Consider the following 16,912-nt stretch of genomic DNA (forward strand, 5'->3'; position numbering starts at 1 on the left):
TAATAATAAGATAAGATAAAATGAAAGAGGAAACATACATGTACCACTCTTTTTTTCATCTGTGTGCAATAACTTCCGAAAAGTTATGATTACTAAAGATGAAGAATGAAATGAATCTGCCTAAGGGTAAGATTTGTTCTATTTCATTTGTTCTTTGTTCTTTTCTTTTCATGATGGGAAGTATACATGCACGGAATCCATGCCCTGTATAGTGCCTGGGCAATGCTCTCCCGCATACACTTTAATGACACGCAGTTTTTATTGACTCTAGCTGTCTTTCTGCAAGATTTAGGAGTTTGTACGACTGGCGAGTGGAAATGAAAAAGACGCCGGTGGTTTAAGAATTAATCTCGTCCTGACGGTGGAAATACGCTGGACTATACTTGACTTCCATCAACCCCTAATATTTTATCCGTAATGTGTTCTGTCTGATTGGTGTACACACAATATTTAAGAGTTACTAGCTTTGATGTTATCAGTTTGTTAATACCACAATGAAATGTTTTTAGTAAAACAGAGACTTAAATATGTAGATCAGGTGCTATTGTAAAGAGATATCATATGCTAAGTTGTTGACTTTTTTTCTCTCTGTCACACACGAAATTTGTCGTATCACTGTGCCGAGCTTTTCAAAGTCGATTGGGCAAGGGGAAAAAAAAAGTAAAGTCAGACATAATTTGTAGTCAATGCATATTTCACTCTCTTCAAGAAAGAAATTAGTCCAATTTCATGAGATTACAGAGGTACAGCCATGCATGGGAAAATGGTTTGGGTATTTTTCCCCCATATTCCTTCAATTATTTCGTAGGAAAAGTGATATATGGGAAGATGGGAGAAGCAGAGAGGAGCATGCCAAAAAAAGGCATTTTTATTTGGGGTTTCTAATTTTCTCAAGCCATAAAGACAAAATGATATTTCTGTGACGCCGCGGGGAAACTGTATCATTACGGCAAAAATGGCAGAGCTTTAAAAGGAGGAGGGGAGATACAGGGAAAGCTGTAGGCCCAAAAATTGAATGGAGCGAGAGAGTTGTTTTCGTTTGATAGCATTATCAAATGGCCGTCCTGCATCTTCAGTATGAAGTCCCGTTCGGGAAATTACCCGCACAACAATTATTCATGCTGGCAAGTTGAGATGGGGGTTGGGGGGGGGGGGAAGAGGCTGTATTCATGATTTATTCAACAGTAATGGCTCTCTCTCCCCGTTTGCTCAAAGAGAAGGGAGAAAGGACGGAGAGAAGACAGATCCAGAATACGAAGACGAAGAACTTGGGGATGGGGGGTGGGGGGAGATTTTGGGGAGAGGGAGTTGGGGAGGGGGGAGGGGGTGAGGCATAAGGGCTTAAAGGTCTGTGCATAAGGTCAGACCATAACTCCTAATGCGTTGTCAATTAAACTGCCCGCAGGCGTGTGTGACATTTGCACATCTGACCAGTGCTACATAATGAGAGGAATGGGTGGAGAAGGAAATGGTGAGATATATGAAAAGTGGGGAAAATGAAGTCAGGTGTGTTTTATGTGAAATCATAAGTGGGCAATTCATATATTGTCCAAGGTTCTTACATGAGGGAAGGAGGGGGGGGGGGGGCTGAGGCCTGTGGTGATTAGCCATGAAGGCGATTTGGGCACGTTGAGATCGTTAAAGTCGCTTCACCATTCGTTAAATTTCATCAGCTGGCGCATCATTAGCATGCAAGCCGCACTCACCCCCGCGGGTCCTTCTCGGTGGACACCGCACTGGCACAGTGATACCAATCTTGTGTGTTGAGTGAAAGTCTTAAATAGCCGCCATGTAAGATGCATGACAGTTCCAAGAATTGGCAAGAGGCGTAAGGTTGCATGTCTTAAGGAGAAGAATCCACTTTAAGTAGTAGGTTTACATTCAATGCCGCATCCCGTCCATCTGATATCTGTTTAATGTTGCATTGGGGATGTGTTATTACTATGAAATGAAAGCACAGTGTATGCTCTGCAGTATTAGCCATAATTTCAGTGAAAATGGTGTTCAATTTGTGTACACGATCTGCAGAATGATTTCCATATCAATATAAATGTCATATAGTTATCAGCTTGATGTAATGCTTTTGTGCTTTTTTAAAGAACTTTCAAATTTTGTCTTATCTTTGGTAGATGTGGAATGAATTGCGCACTACTGCTCAAAAACTCGTGGTAAATAGATTACAGAAAGAAAAATTGCTTTAATTCGCACTACAATTCGATTTGTATGGCTGTGCTCTCATTTCTAACTCCCCAAGTACTCTCTTACCCCCTCAGGTACTAACTTCCTTTTCCTGTGGTTTCGCTCCCATGAAACAGGTGAACAACGCGACAGCACGCGTGATGACGAATAAAGTGAAGACGACCACGTCAAACGGTAAGTGTACGATGCGGGGGTGTGATGAATGTCTCTAGCGAAGTTGATGGCAGGTAAGATAGATAAAAATCCATGATCCGTCCAGCCGTCATCAATCCGGCTGTTTATTTTATGCAGTGTTTACCATCTTTCAACAGGCCGTAATCAGCGACGAAAGTTCCCTCCTGTATCAGTGATGATGATGATAAAGATGATTCGTCTCCATCGCAGGATGTTATTCAATATGGTGCTTCTCCCAGCTCTTGCCCACTTTGTAATGAGACGAAAGAATTCATTCTGTTAGTGCACCCCTGGAAGAGCTTTTGCCCCCCCCCCCCTTCCCCCCTCCATCTTCCCTGTCGAGAGCTTGTTGGATGCCCATCTTTCAATCTCCCCATGGGTGCCATTGCTGTCGAAATAAACTGTCCTATTAGCCAGTTGGATGAAATCTTTAAAGAAATATGATCTACAATTCTTCTCCAGTTTCTGGCACCTTCCATGGCTCATCACCTACCCCTAGTGAGCTCAGCGTGCAGCATCACCCGTTCCTTTTCTCCATTTTTTATCCCTCCTCCATCCGCTGCCTTGTTCTGCAAGAGTTTGCAGATCTTCATAATCTTCCATTAACCTTTCCGTAAGCCCTTCCAAACCTACTCTTTCTTGTAAATGATGCCCCTAAGTTGCATTTTGATGAGCGTTGTTCAAACAAACAAAGAAATCAATCCTATATTTTCTGGTCCTTTGCTTTTGTTGTGTTTTTTTTTCTATGATCTCCCTCATCTTTTGTGCAACAGTCTGTGGGAAAATGAAAAGAAAAAGTTTTCCAGGAATGAATGAACATTGCAATGACAGGAATGTCAACATTTATTCAGATAAATTGCCCTACCTGGAGATATTGATTTTTCGGGGGGAGAAAAAAAAGAATGCAGAAGAGATTCTCCTGAATTTCAGCGGCCTATTAAGGCCCCCCATTTGTATTCAGCGAATCAAGGAAGGAGCGGCCTCCGAAGGGAGGCTGGATGGGGGGTCGCGGAACGGGGTTAGAATCTGCCGAAGTTAAGGCTGCTCCCATGTGTTGTTTGAGTCACGGTGAATGCAAACCCCTCCCGATCGCGAGCCGGCGGGGGTAAGCTCATCTCCGGCATCTTTGGAGGCTATTAGGCTAATTGTGATCAATTCGTCTCTAGGATCGCATCCTATGAGCCATCCGTGCACTCCTGCAACTGTCTCTCGTGATGAAACCTCGTACGATGCAAACACACAACATGATACCCAGAGGATACACTGACATAACAATGTAGGCCTCGAAAGCTTCATGCCTACATTGTCAGTGGCATTTATCTCGGAGGGGAGGGGAGGGGGGATATTGACAAAGCACCCTTCTGAAAGTCAATCAAATATGGAGGGGGGTGGGATAAACTCTGATCCCGGAGATTGAGGGGTTCTCTCTCTGTCTGGTGGAAGTCATTTCAGCCTGACGTTTGACGCTTCACGTAAGGTATTGGATACGCCAGCCATGATCAATTTGTGATTACATCACGTGTATATGGTCTGACCTCTAACCTTTTTCGCAAACTCCTGCGGTATATAGATCCGGGACTTGCTGAAAGGCAAATCGTTATTATTATCATGGGCAAGGTTAAGTAGCGTAAGGTTTAGATTGTTTTTGACTGAAGCATCTAGCAATTATGTATCAAGGAGTGGAGGGGAGATTAACGAAAAAAAAAAAAAAAGGGCGGATGAATCCTGATCGAGAAGGGAAAAGTTGGGACAGGAAATTGAAGCAGAGAGTAATTCCATCGTTAAGACAATGTGTTGACTCTGCGTGAAGCAGAGAGGGAGCGCAGTTTATCTTGAGATGACTCTGTTTGCCCTCCTCCTCCCCCCCCCCCTTCACCCCATTTCCCCCATCCCCACCCCTCCCCCCTCACCTCCCAAAGCAGCAGTAAATTTCCTTATGCGAGACCCGGGCGACGGTGCCCCCGTTGATGATGGCTGCTAGGCATCAGTCATTAGCTTGCCATCGCTTCGGCAAAGATGGAGACGATAGAACGGCGACTGCGATGAGGGAGCATGTTGTCCCACATCCTCCTGCCCAGACTCCGCTCAAAATTTATCCATTTTTCTCTCTCCCCGTTCATTCTTTTTTATCTAAATAGCAAAAATGAGAAGAGATTGTCTCCAAGATTTCTCACCTACTACCCCCCCCCCACTTTCCTTTTTTGCGTTAGTCTCTGGAAAATTAAATTCGTGGCACCAAACACTCTTGAGCCGACGCGTACTTAATCAGAGGAAGCAATGCGCAGGGAATATTGATGGCATTCACTTTAGCTGACCCTGTAAATAGGTGATGAGAACTTGTATTCTGTGCATGTCTCAATCCAACCTCTTTGAGGAGTAGCTTGTCCCGTACATGTAGCAGCACACAAAATTGCACTAGCAGCACTCCTGCACTTTAGTACTGTAGTGCTTGGGTCATATTTACATAGAAGTGTTTGCTTTCTGGAATTAAATGTGAGAAATCAGATCAGTTGAACTCGGAAACGGTAGTCTATGTCATAATGATAGATAAACAATAATCATATCATTAGTCATTTTTTGCAACACCTCCCCTTCCCCTTGTAAAAAAATACCTTTATAAATATAATAGATAAATATATACATAGATGGATAGGTCTAGATATAGATATAGATCAGATAGATAGATAGATATAATACACACTGATATATTACTGGCATCAATTAGCAAACAGATTACCAATGGGTGTGGCAATGGTTAAATGGGTGTGATATTCCCAGGGAAAGCCCAAGGAAGGAGAAGAATAATCTCTGCTAGTGTCAAACATTCGCTTGTTTCAACTTGATTTCCTAGTACGCCCTCGCAGAGACCAAACATGCAACATGCCACAATGCATAGCGAGTTTCGTTTCCGGGGACATTGGTGCCAGTGTTTTAGAGAGAAGATGAAGGAGGGGGCATGCAAAGTTGTTAGAGATTTGTCTCTTGCCCTACTCCATCTCTCTCTGGTGGTTTTGTTCCTATTCTGTTTTTGTTTTCCATATGCTACACAAGTGGCTGATCCCAAAATGAAAGATGCACACGATTCTTGACAAAAGCAATAAGCCAGATTGATGCTTCACCACCATGACAGATTCATGAGAGACAATCCCGAAATTATTTTTAGACCATGGCAGATTGTGAAACAATTTTCCATTCGTCCATTTCCCTCTGTCCTTAATTTGCTGCTTAAGGAGCTCCTCCTTCTCCTCCCCATTTACCCATCATAACACCAGTACCTCATAATTTTCTTTCTCTCGTGCCCATTACATTATCCCCCAACATCTTACTGACTCCTTCCTCCCACAATTCTCTTTATCTCTTTGGTGCCTCCGATCTCCAACCTGTCACATCTGATCCCTCAGAATTCTTATTCCTGTTTCCATCCATATTTCTACCCCCAACAAATACCAACCACCCCCCCCCCCACAATCTTCCGACCCTTCACCCATCTCTTTGCTTCCATATGATAATATGATGGTGTCATCACGCAGTGGAGGTATGCCGAGCCGGGAGAAACCTACACGTGGGAGGATGGGATGGGATGGGGTGGAGTGGGGTCGGGGGAAACAGGGGTTTGAGATGGTGGGGAGAATCCTCGTTGAGCTAGCATTTCCTGATAGAGAAAGTTACTCTTGTTTGCTTTTATCCTTCTGCCAAGGGGCAATCTCCTGTCGTCCATCATCTTTATCCAGCCTCGTGGTGGATCTAACCCTTCTCTCTTTCTCCCACTGTCTTTCTCTCTAAAACTTGAAGGAAGATTGGCACCCTCTGGACAGCAAACTCCTAATTGCCTTCCACTTATCAGGAGGTCCTTTCCTCTCATTCTCCATCTTGTCTTGCTCTCCCCCATCTTGTCTCTCTGTCTTTCCCCCGCATCATCTGTTCATCCTTCGCGTAGCCTTCGCGACAGCAGTTTGTTGCTGTGCGTTACCATTCCCCCGTTTCCATTCATCCGCGCCCTCCCGCGATGCCTCTCTGCAGGTACCCACCATTGGAAGTGTTGGCAGACCGGTGGTTAGATAGATTCTATTCCCGGCATCGGTGCCGTTTGAGGGAAATCTTTTGAGCGTTTCGAGCGTAAATTACGACGCAACTTCTCCCTCCGGTGTTTCCATCGCAATAATGATGGCAGTCATGATTAGAGTTCGGACAGGGCCTATTAATGGGATTGGCTCCAAAATGCAGAAAGATTAAACATGAGCTGGATTCCATCAGATGGGTGAGGGTCATGTGATGCAAAAAACAAAAAAAAATGATGTAAGCATGCCGGTGCATAATCAGGTGCTCTCTGAGCACACTTTGCCGTCACTCATAAGGAGAGTCTTCGCTATCTTTCATTCTGTGTGGCAATACTGATTAGGTTAAATATTTGATGAGGTAAACGGCCGAGTTGGCAGCATTCATTCGTGGAGCGTCATTAGCAAATTCGACCCTAATTGGGTCATAATTGGACCACATGTGCCATCCATATGTTGGCAGCGGCGCTTCTTCCGGTCCCAAGAACAGGGGAGCATGGTGGTCAGATCTGGTCTTCCGCATGGCAGCCCTCTTTGATGTGAGATCACAACCAGAGATCCACAAGAGATGTACAAAAGATTACTCTTATAGACCGTTGACTAGAATCAAATTTCAATGTATAGCAGATTTATCCACATCATTTGATTGCAATAAATTTGTCCAGGTTTAGAAAGCAAAGCATTGTATCGACTAATGAAGATAACAAAAACGACAGGTTAAAAGTTGGAAATGATTGACTATCAGTGCTTCCTAATTTCCTAATGCCCATGCTTAAATTTGCCTCATTTTTTTTTTCCGGAGTTCAGGTTTTCTGTATGAGAGGAAATCTAAACTTATGGACATTTGCCATGATATGCTGAGAGTAGATTTCTTCATAATTTGGATCACATGTAAATATTTGATTTTACCCATGGGGACTGAAGAATGAAAACTAGGTACAACCTACAGATTGGTCCATGGTCTCTAACGGGATGCCTCCTTCAAGAGCATCACAGAGTACCCCTTAAGCTCAGAAGGGGGCTCCAGTGATTCTCCTTTTATTTTTATTTCGTTATTCATTTTTTAAAATGTTTTTACTCTTTTTTTAAAAGAAAATAGACCAATGACCTCTTTACACTGGCAATTAAGTGTCTCCAGTTCCCATATGTTATATCCAGTGTACCATATGTGACCGTGCACCTCAAAACGAACATAAAGTCGCACACAATGATTTTGCGTGAGGACTGAAAATAAGTAAAATGGGTCAACCTAGCCGAACTTGACTTTTTCATATTTTCTGAAAGAGCGGGTCTTCTTTTACATTATGCTAAAACTTGGTATTATAAAATGGGCAGGAAAGTGTGTTTTTTTAGCAGTTTATCTCGAACATTTTTGGTAGAATAGTGTGATTAGGTGTGTCTTTAGAATCCCTTTTTCATTTCTGAAAAACCTTGTCTACACTCTTCACTTTCAACTCTAATAACTTTTGAAAGGATAGTGCTACTGCTTTGAAAGTTGGCATTAATTATGGACAGAATGTGTTAATGAGGCATGCTTGATTTCAATTTAATCTGATAATCCCTTCATTGTTGTTACTCTGGTGGTTTACTTCCTGTTTTTTGTCCCATTCATCACACAGCCAGCACGGTTTGGTAAAGATTAAGCGCTTGAATAGACACTGTACTTCAGAGCCTCTTAGTTCACACTTTTCCTGAGTTTGTGCTTTCTTTCCAATATTTAGATAGGTTAGGAGAGTCCATTTGATTTGAGTTACACATTTTAAAGCTTAAATTCTGCTCTTTCAGAATATTGTCTTAACTAAAAATTCATGTCTGGCGACTTTTTGTTTGTTTTGAGGTGCAGGGTCACATATACATTGTATTGCTGCAAGAGGAAAAGTCTTGAGGAAAAAGAATGAGAGAGGAAAAAAAAACTACATACAAACAAACAAGGATGGGGCGGGGAGAGAGGGCACTGAATTATAAGACATCCTCACACGTAGGGCAACTTTCATCAACGAGGGTGTGTGGGCCCGGGAAGATGCCCTTTCTCACAAAGAAGCAACCTGTTTTGCTCTTCCCATGGATTTCAGTGTTGCAGTACATTACGTATTCCCTTCTCCCATGTGTGTTATAGTTAATAGGATTACTTGGACATGGAGGGGGGGGGGGGGAATGCAAACGGCTTTTTCGTTCCTGAATTTGTTTGTTTGTTGTTGTTTTTTTCTTGATCCACTTCATTTCTAACATTATATGTTCACTTCGTATGGTAGCGTAACCAGGGGTTATACGTACATGTGTTCTTGAAGTGTGGATCTATAAGTGATTGTCTATTCATATGTCGGCATAGATTTGAAGTCATGTTCTAGCAATTTAGAATTTATACTTAATGCCAGTAAATGCTGCATGATTTTTTTGGAAGAAGATTCTGATTGATTTTTATGTTTTTCCCTCATTTCTCTTCTTTCCTTACTTTCTATGCAAATCTTATCTTCCTACCCTCTCCCCAAACATCCTTTTATACATTCCTCTTTGCGTATATTTCTTCTTCTATATTTCTTCTCCTATTTTTCTACTATCCCCTGCCTATCCCCCCCCCCCCACACACACACACAGGTCTAGATCTACTGACCACAAATGCACTAAGGACGCAGGTTCTTGGCCGGGGTAGAGCAGCAAGAGGAGCTTATACGGCCTACCGGTTGGCACCCCCTCCCCCAGTGCCTGGCTACGCTACAGCGGCAGCCCTCTACCCCGCCGAGCCCGCGGCGGCCGCCCTGTATCCCGCAGATAGATATCAGGTAAGCTGAAGCACAGACGGACGTATCGTCCAACACCACACGATCACACACCGTGTTGGCTGGGGAAAAAAACATGCAATCAACCCCACCCTGTAAATAATATATAACTTGCCCGAAAGCTGGTGTTTTTTTGCCGGCAGTCGAATTGTGAAAATCCACTTTTGCATTGCAAAACTTTCCCTAGGGGTTGCAGTTTGTAGGTTAATGTAGGTACCTGTGCAAATTTTTCTTCTTTTTTTTCTTCCTCTTCTTCTTTTATTTCTTCTAATAGCAAAGTGAAGGCTAATCAACAATTTACACTGCCTTTGCTACAGCCAAGGCAGCGCAGATCTTAAAAGCCTGTGAAGATGGTGAAAGGCATAGATTAGAATGGGTATTAGGAAGAAATGGGGAAAGATGAAAAGCTATTGAATTAGAAGGTTACTGTCTGTTTCTAACAAGCTTGTGTATGGCAGATGGTGACAGAAAACTTTACAGTATATTATGCATCACCTTGTCAAATGGAATCAACTACCTACAGACAGTGCTGGTTTCAATTCACAGCCCAATGTTTTCTTCCGTGGGAAAAGGTTATGGCTTTAAATTCATTTATGCATTGCAGGAAACACTTGCCAGTCTAAGGTGTTTTTTTTTTTTTTTTTGGGGGGGGGGGATTGAGGGGAAGGAGGGACATTATATGAGTTGCCCCTTCCTGGAACATTGGCATAATGCTCTTTATACAGAATGAAAAGAGACTATGGGGTGTCATTACGAGGTTTGATGCACAAACCAAGCTTCACCAACCCCTCACGCAGGGATATACATCCCGGTGACCTTCAGCGTTTATTAGCCATGCAAACAGTCTTTAAGAATGATGAGTCCCGTATCTGTTATTATGAGGACACCCATTATCTTATCCATAACAAGTCGTGGAAGGTGAAGGGCGTATAAAAAAGCACTCGTTGAAAGAAGCTCGAGTCAATTTACCCGCTTAATCGCACGGAGGCAGTCGAATCTCCACATATCACTGCTATTAAAGAGCTTAGAGGCACACTACCAAGGAAGTCCACTTGTTAGGATAGCAATATCGAATACATTGCAGATGACTTTTTTTTTTAATTGTTGTATAATTTTTTAATGGGTGCCGAGTTGTGGCAGGTATGGATTATGAATTATGAATAATATAAATGTAGTGCCGATTACCTGGCTGTCTATACGCCCTCGAACCTCTCTCTTTCCTATACTGCACCCCCTCTCGACTCTGTGTGAGTTTTGACTGACTTTGCATGGTGATTGAACTTGCCCTACCCCAACTGGTTTGATCTCTCCCTCTATCTGTTTTGCATGGATGCAAAAAGCATGCTGCACCGAGAAAGAAGTATGAGGGGGAAGATATTTCTAAAAATGCATTTGTTTAACACTGGGCATATATATTCCATTGAGATTGCTATGGGAACTCTGTATACCACAAATGTCCAAGTAGTGATAGATTTATGGTAAACGCAGCTTGGTATCCCCTTTGTTTCATTCTCCACATCTCTTCACAAAATTTGTCTCCCTTTGTTTTTTATTCGTATAGCCATTAATATGGAAGTTCTGATAGCTGTGTGAATACTGGTACTTCCTGTCACCACAGTTTCCACATAATGCTTTTCCCCCTCCTCATGTCCTTAATTTGATGAATCAAATTATGTCAGGATCTGCAAAGCTAAATTCTGGAGTAAATCATGGTGCGAGTTAATTGTCCAGGTGCTTTCTGTTGGTGGTATGTACACTTGAAAAATTTCAGGCTAGGAACTAGAACACTGGAGTCATGAGAATAAAATGAGAAATAAGCTAAATATCTGCTGCCCTCTGTTGACGATATTGCTATAGAATCCTCCCCTGCCCCTAACCCAGTTTTCTATAGATTCAAACCACAAGCTGCTAGAATGTCGGGATAAACAGAGCAACAGTATATTTCCCCTCGGGTATGCGGGTGTGCTCGGATATTGAGGCTTCTACGTTAAGGTGTGAAACGGCGGATGTTGTTGTATTTTCATTTGCAACCTTTTCCTCCCGTTTCTCTTCCCCCTCAATCTTTCCTTTGTTCCTTCCCCATGCTTCATAAATATAGAGCAGTGAAAGCAAGGTACACCCCCCTTTTTCCATCAAGTCTTTTATCTCTGATTCCTTCCGTAATCCTTCAAGACGTTTTTAGAGAAGAAAAGAGAAAACCATAGTTAGACGGGAAGCTGCATGTCGGGAAAAATCTCTTCATTTTTTTTTTTTTCCGATGCATGAAACGACGGTGTTTGCATGTTTTCTGGGGTTTTTTTGCAGGGGGGTGGGGAGCATGTTTTTGCTTGTCTTTGCCTGTTCTCACTTTGGGAATGCATGGATTTGAATCATAAAAGCTCTTGGCAGGCTTTTTGAGACTTCACAATTCTGCATGGATATAATATATGTATATCTCCCCTTCCCCCTCTAAAGGTCTCTTGTTCGTATCTGTCCCTTTAAGCATTTCATTCTTCTCTACTTTTCATAGTTTATTTCAACTGTAGGAAGTTAACTTTTTTATCATTTTTTTTTCTAAGTGAAATCGCAATGCAATATACAGCCTGAGACTTAATATTAGGCATAGTTTTGATAGCTATGATAGTTTTGATGGCTGCTATCTAGTCACATGTGGCCAAGTGATTTGACATGACTAAACGTTTTCCACCATCATTGCGTCAAAGTCTGTCGTGAACCGTCACTAACATAGTCACAGCTTCGCCTCCTAGGCATTTTATTCATGCCTGCCCGGCAATAGCATCCTTTTTTTTTTCTTCTTCTTTGTTCTATTTTGCCCATTTATTGATTATTAGCATTATCATTACATTTTGGAGAAGCATTCAGTTGGGACGTGTGACTGGCTTCGTGTAGACACTAATGTTTTGTGCATGCTTTGATATAAAGAATTTGTCCTGTTTTGTTGTTTTTTTCCTTGTTGTGTTCATTGTTTTTAGCTCAGCATAGATATATTCTATCAAATCATAACAAGTATTAATCATTGGGGATTATATTTGATAGATGTCTATGTTCTAATCTTTGTCCATACTTTGGTGTGTAATGTATTTTGAATCTAACAGGAGAAGAAATAGTGTATCAACTCAATTTGTTCTGTATTTTGATATTAAAGAGTTGTGTGTACTCTTGACATATATATATTCATGGTAATTCAATATTTAGAGACACTCTGCCCTGGCGTTCACGTAGTTTGAAATATATACCCTCAAGTACAGGAAATATACACTATCTGGTTTCAAAAGAACGTACAAAGTAGATCACTGCTAAGTCTTGGGATGTAGGAAAGATAATATTCGCAATGTTTTAGATGTTTTGCTGTGGAAGTTCTGCACCAATCTGAACCAAAGGACATAAAGTGCATGAGACCTTTGTCAAGGGAATTACTAGGGGTAGATGCATGAATTATCCACAGGTTTTCATCATACCCACCCTAATGGTTCTAGAGATAGTTTTGGAAAACATGTTCTGGGAATTGTTTATTCGAGCGACTCTTTACACAACTACTCAGGAGAGAGCATGCAGTCGCGAGGATGCAAATGTTTTAGAAAAGCCGACTTATTTTTGAGGGAGATGTAAGCATTTCATATACTACCAGATCATGCCATTTGTTTTGCAGTTTGCAATAACGCAAGGAATGCCATTACTCTAAATTCTGGTGCGGCTTTAGGATTATTTTGTCTTCCATCCACTGGCAATTCTTTTGAAAATTCTCGCTTTTTCTCGCTTTTCTTCCTTTCTTTTTTGTTCAGATTAAGGAGGGCAAGGGGGGAAAAACGTGTTGTAAGATTTTTGAAATGCTCTAAAGCTTGCTGTCAGTAAAGTGTAGGCATTTTTCCATTGCCTTTATGGAGCCCAGTTCATTTCCATTTCATCGCCGAAGCATTACGCATTGGGAGTAGTCTGCAGCGGCTGTCACCGACTTCTTTCCAAATGGGAGCACATGCTCCCAGACATCAAAAAGTGCAGTGATATTGGGGAAGGGAGGGAAACGTTAGGTCGAGCAAAAATGGGATTGATATAAATTCCCGCAATCGTTCCGACTGCCATCCCCCATAAGAGAGTAAATAGAAACATATGTGACAGCCAGTGGATCTCTCTCTCTCTCTCTCTCTCTCTTATCTGAACTCTGAAACATTACCTCCAGAATACCAGCAAACATTTTTCTCTCCTTTTGAAATTGATTCCCGGGTTAGGAGTGAGATAGAGCAGGGGGTATTAGCCCCGTTGGATTTCCCAGAAAGTGCAACGTGAAAAGGCAAATAGGCAAATCAGCAGAAGAAGGGTCAAAAAAAAGAAAAGAAAATGGAAAAAAGCTCGTGGAGGTCATATTTTTTTGTCAGGCATCTTTTCAAACTGACAGTATGACTCATCAAATCAAAGAAAGGCTTTCATAGTAATGCATGACCTGAATATTTAAGGGGGGGGGGACATTATTGATACCTATAAATATGGAATGGATATGAAAATATATGTTTAAGTATTGTCAGTGATGAAACAAAAGAAAGGAACAACAGATGATAGACAATATGGTATTGGAATACTGCGCTGAAATATTTTCGTTCGGCCCATTTCACATGCATATTTTAATCACACCGTTTTGCACTGTGCAGAGATTGTACCACCACACATTATTGCCAAATTTTCACCATCCCCCTGCATTTTAATCCTCTGTGCTCGAACGGGAGCAATGGCAGATTCTCGCTGAGCAAGAGACATTTGCAAAATTGGCAAATTGGCACTGCTCAATCACACTTGCCTGTTTGCCGCAGAGCTACTGAGGTTGTGATGTCCGTGGTGCATTTCTTCACAGTGCAAAATAGAAAGACAGCAATGATTTGAAAGTTGCCAATTTGGGTTTTGCAGAGTTAATAATGACCATATTTATTGCTTGCATGGAATGTTTTGCTGTGTTGAGATGCATCTTGTTTTTGAGTTACTAACCTTGCATATGTTTTGCACCCCTTTCTTTTTCTTCCGCATCTTTCTCCCTGACCTCCCTCTTCCCATTGTACGCCCCCTGACCTTTGACCCCCACCCCACTTCACAAATCAATAAATGTACCTGAAAACACTCACACACACAAATGTATTTGCACTGATATATTTCAATGCAAATAAAAAATGAAATCCCCCCCACACTTCTCGAAATCTCTGTAATCACACACACACATGCACATTCCTTTCACACCTTCAAACCCACCCCACCTTTGAAAAAAAACCAAAAAACACCACTGCCACCAAATTTTGCATCACCCTCCACATGTCATTGGTCATTGGTCAATCAACACACAACCACTACACGTTCGTTAACACCTTCCCTCTTCCCCCTGGGCCTGTATAATTATGCAACACCCAAAAACAAAAATAAATGGATGAATAAATGATAAAATCTCTTTTGAAAAAAACACCCCCAAAACAAACAAAATTTCCACCACCCAAAGACTGATCTTCTCTTGCAGACTGCGGCCGCCACCGCTGCCACTTACGGTGGGTACATCAGCCGCTACGCCACGCCGGCCGCCTACGCCATTCCCTACGGCCGCGAGTACGCCGCAGACCCCTACCACCATGCCATCGGGCCGGCCACCGCCTACGGTGTAAGATACCCCTCTCTCACAAGGGTAAATCTACGACTGACATACTCTGTTTTTTTTTTCTACCAGTCTCTCTCTCTATCAGTGGTTGTGAAAATCTCTTTTTTTTTAAAGATATATATATATGTATAAATATATTATTCAACTGTTCCTTTTTCGTTTGGAAACGATTACTCGTTTGTTACTTGGCCTATCCTGCTTTCCTGAGTATGATTATCTACTCCCCACTTTGTGTCGTTTGTTCTTCTTGGTGTGCCATCACGATTGCACCGTAAAGAGAAGCGTAATTTGACAGTAGACGTGCACGAGAATTGTGCAAGAAGACGTGGTCGTGCAGTGGAATGCCATGTTTGTCGTTATCGTATTGCAGTCAAATAATCGGAATGCATGGAGTGTGTATTCGTCATGCAAGCAGTGGTGACATCTTCGTTCATAGCAGCGTATAGTCTTGCCTGGCTTTTGTGGTCATTATTGTATGTAGTGGTATTTGGTAGAACCGTGTATGTTGTCAGTATTCTTCTCTTGCAGAATGTCACTCTAGGGGGTCCCAAACAAACAAACAAAAAATCTACAAAATGGCATCTTTAAGTCATTAGTAACTGACAAGATGTCAGTGTAGTATACAGTCATGGTACACTGTACTTCCAAGCTGGGGTAAGAAAAAAAGGAGGCAAGATATCTGAATACATTTAGAAGGTACAATGTACCTTAGGCATGTAAAGAAATGTTATGAGGAAAAACTAGAATTTAATAAGAAATAAGAAGAAAAGAAAAATTCCTAATCTTTGCCTTTTCTTCAAATTTACAACCAAAAAATGGTATGATAATCAAGGATGAGACGATGACATGTTCTTTTATATTCCGCTTTCCTCACTTTTGGTGGAAATTTTACCCATTTCGACACAGTTTTGCCTTCATACAATCTGTACATCCCCACCTCGCCTTTCGTCAAACAGTGTGGTGTCATCCTAAAGACCATAAAGATGCAATATATAAAGTACAGCATTTCAGCATAGTTTGTGTGTTCGTACAAAGTACAATTGTATGTAGTCTGCATAAGATGTAACAGCACTCTCCCAGTCCCCTCCCCCCTCCATTGTTGGGGGCAAAAGAATGCAGTTTTAAGAAAATTCACATCAAGATAAATAGCATGCACACGCATCAGTTGAGCGTTGGATGCTGTTTTCCCTGCGTGCAGTGAACAGGCTTTTTGTAAACCACCCGGTTCTGTTACATTTCGCTGCATGCACTGGAGAATCACTCCTCTTTGCCACTTCTTTCTGGCGTAATGAATGAAAGAACTCTGCAACAAGTGTCCCACATAGTTCTATACAAACAGGAAGATTCTGAAAATATTCTTCCCCCCCCCCCCTTCCTCCTAATAACCACTTACAACAAAATGCTTGTGACACTCCTCAGACCGGAGGTATACAAATCAAAACCTTTGAGTCAATGATGAATCAAGTTATTTTTTTTTATGATCAATGGCAGCTGACTTCGCCGCAAGCTCCTTTGGCCAGATTTAAAGTGCAAAGATTTGCATCTGGATTTTCCCGCTAACACCATCAGGGATAAATTTGTCTCAGTTTTGATCCTCGAGAGACCTTGAAAATTGTTAGTGGTCCACTCCATCCCATCTTTCAAGTACTTGTGTGGGGACGCAAAAAATGTTCAGAAGCACTCACCTAGTCTGTCGAGTCCAAGAATACCACTTTTTGCGGTTTGATGCTATATCATTTTATTCTAATTTTTGTCATTCACTGCTAGTGTTTCTGAATGTCAGATTGAATGAATAGATAAGTAATGATCATGATGATAATGATAATATTAATAACAACAATAATAATAATAATAATAATAATAATAATAATAATAATAATAATAATAATAATAATAATAATAATAATAATAATAATGGATTTGATTAAATTCCTTGGTTTTTCAGATATTACTCTTTGGTTCCAAATGCTTCCTAATTGCTTAACTTATTCTCAAATTTGTAACACTCTTTAGAAGAGTAAAAGTTCCTCTGTCTTTCTCAAACCAACATTTTTTTTTTCTGTTCACATTTCTTCCTGATT

At 41.4% G+C, this 16,912-nt stretch overlaps 1 protein-coding gene across 1 annotated transcript in view; it reads left to right on the plus strand.

Annotated features, from left to right (window-relative positions):
- LOC139714278 (RNA binding protein fox-1 homolog 3-like) overlaps positions 1–16,912 on the plus strand; it is a 47,664-nt gene that overhangs the window by 21,076 nt on the left and 9,676 nt on the right. The window contains exons 5-7 of the mRNA XM_071625994.1: positions 2,316–2,373; positions 9,024–9,208; positions 14,679–14,858. Coding sequence (XP_071482095.1) covers positions 2,316–2,373; positions 9,024–9,208; positions 14,679–14,858 — 423 coding nt within the window. The remainder of the gene's footprint in view (positions 1–2,315; positions 2,374–9,023; positions 9,209–14,678; positions 14,859–16,912) is intronic.

The sequence above is a fragment of the Diadema antillarum genome, unplaced genomic scaffold (assembly GCF_040938485.1).
Source record: "Diadema antillarum isolate AM-2024a unplaced genomic scaffold, OU_Dant_1.0 seq00002217_RagTag, whole genome shotgun sequence".
In the NCBI taxonomy this organism is placed as follows: domain Eukaryota; kingdom Metazoa; phylum Echinodermata; class Echinoidea; order Diadematoida; family Diadematidae; genus Diadema; species Diadema antillarum.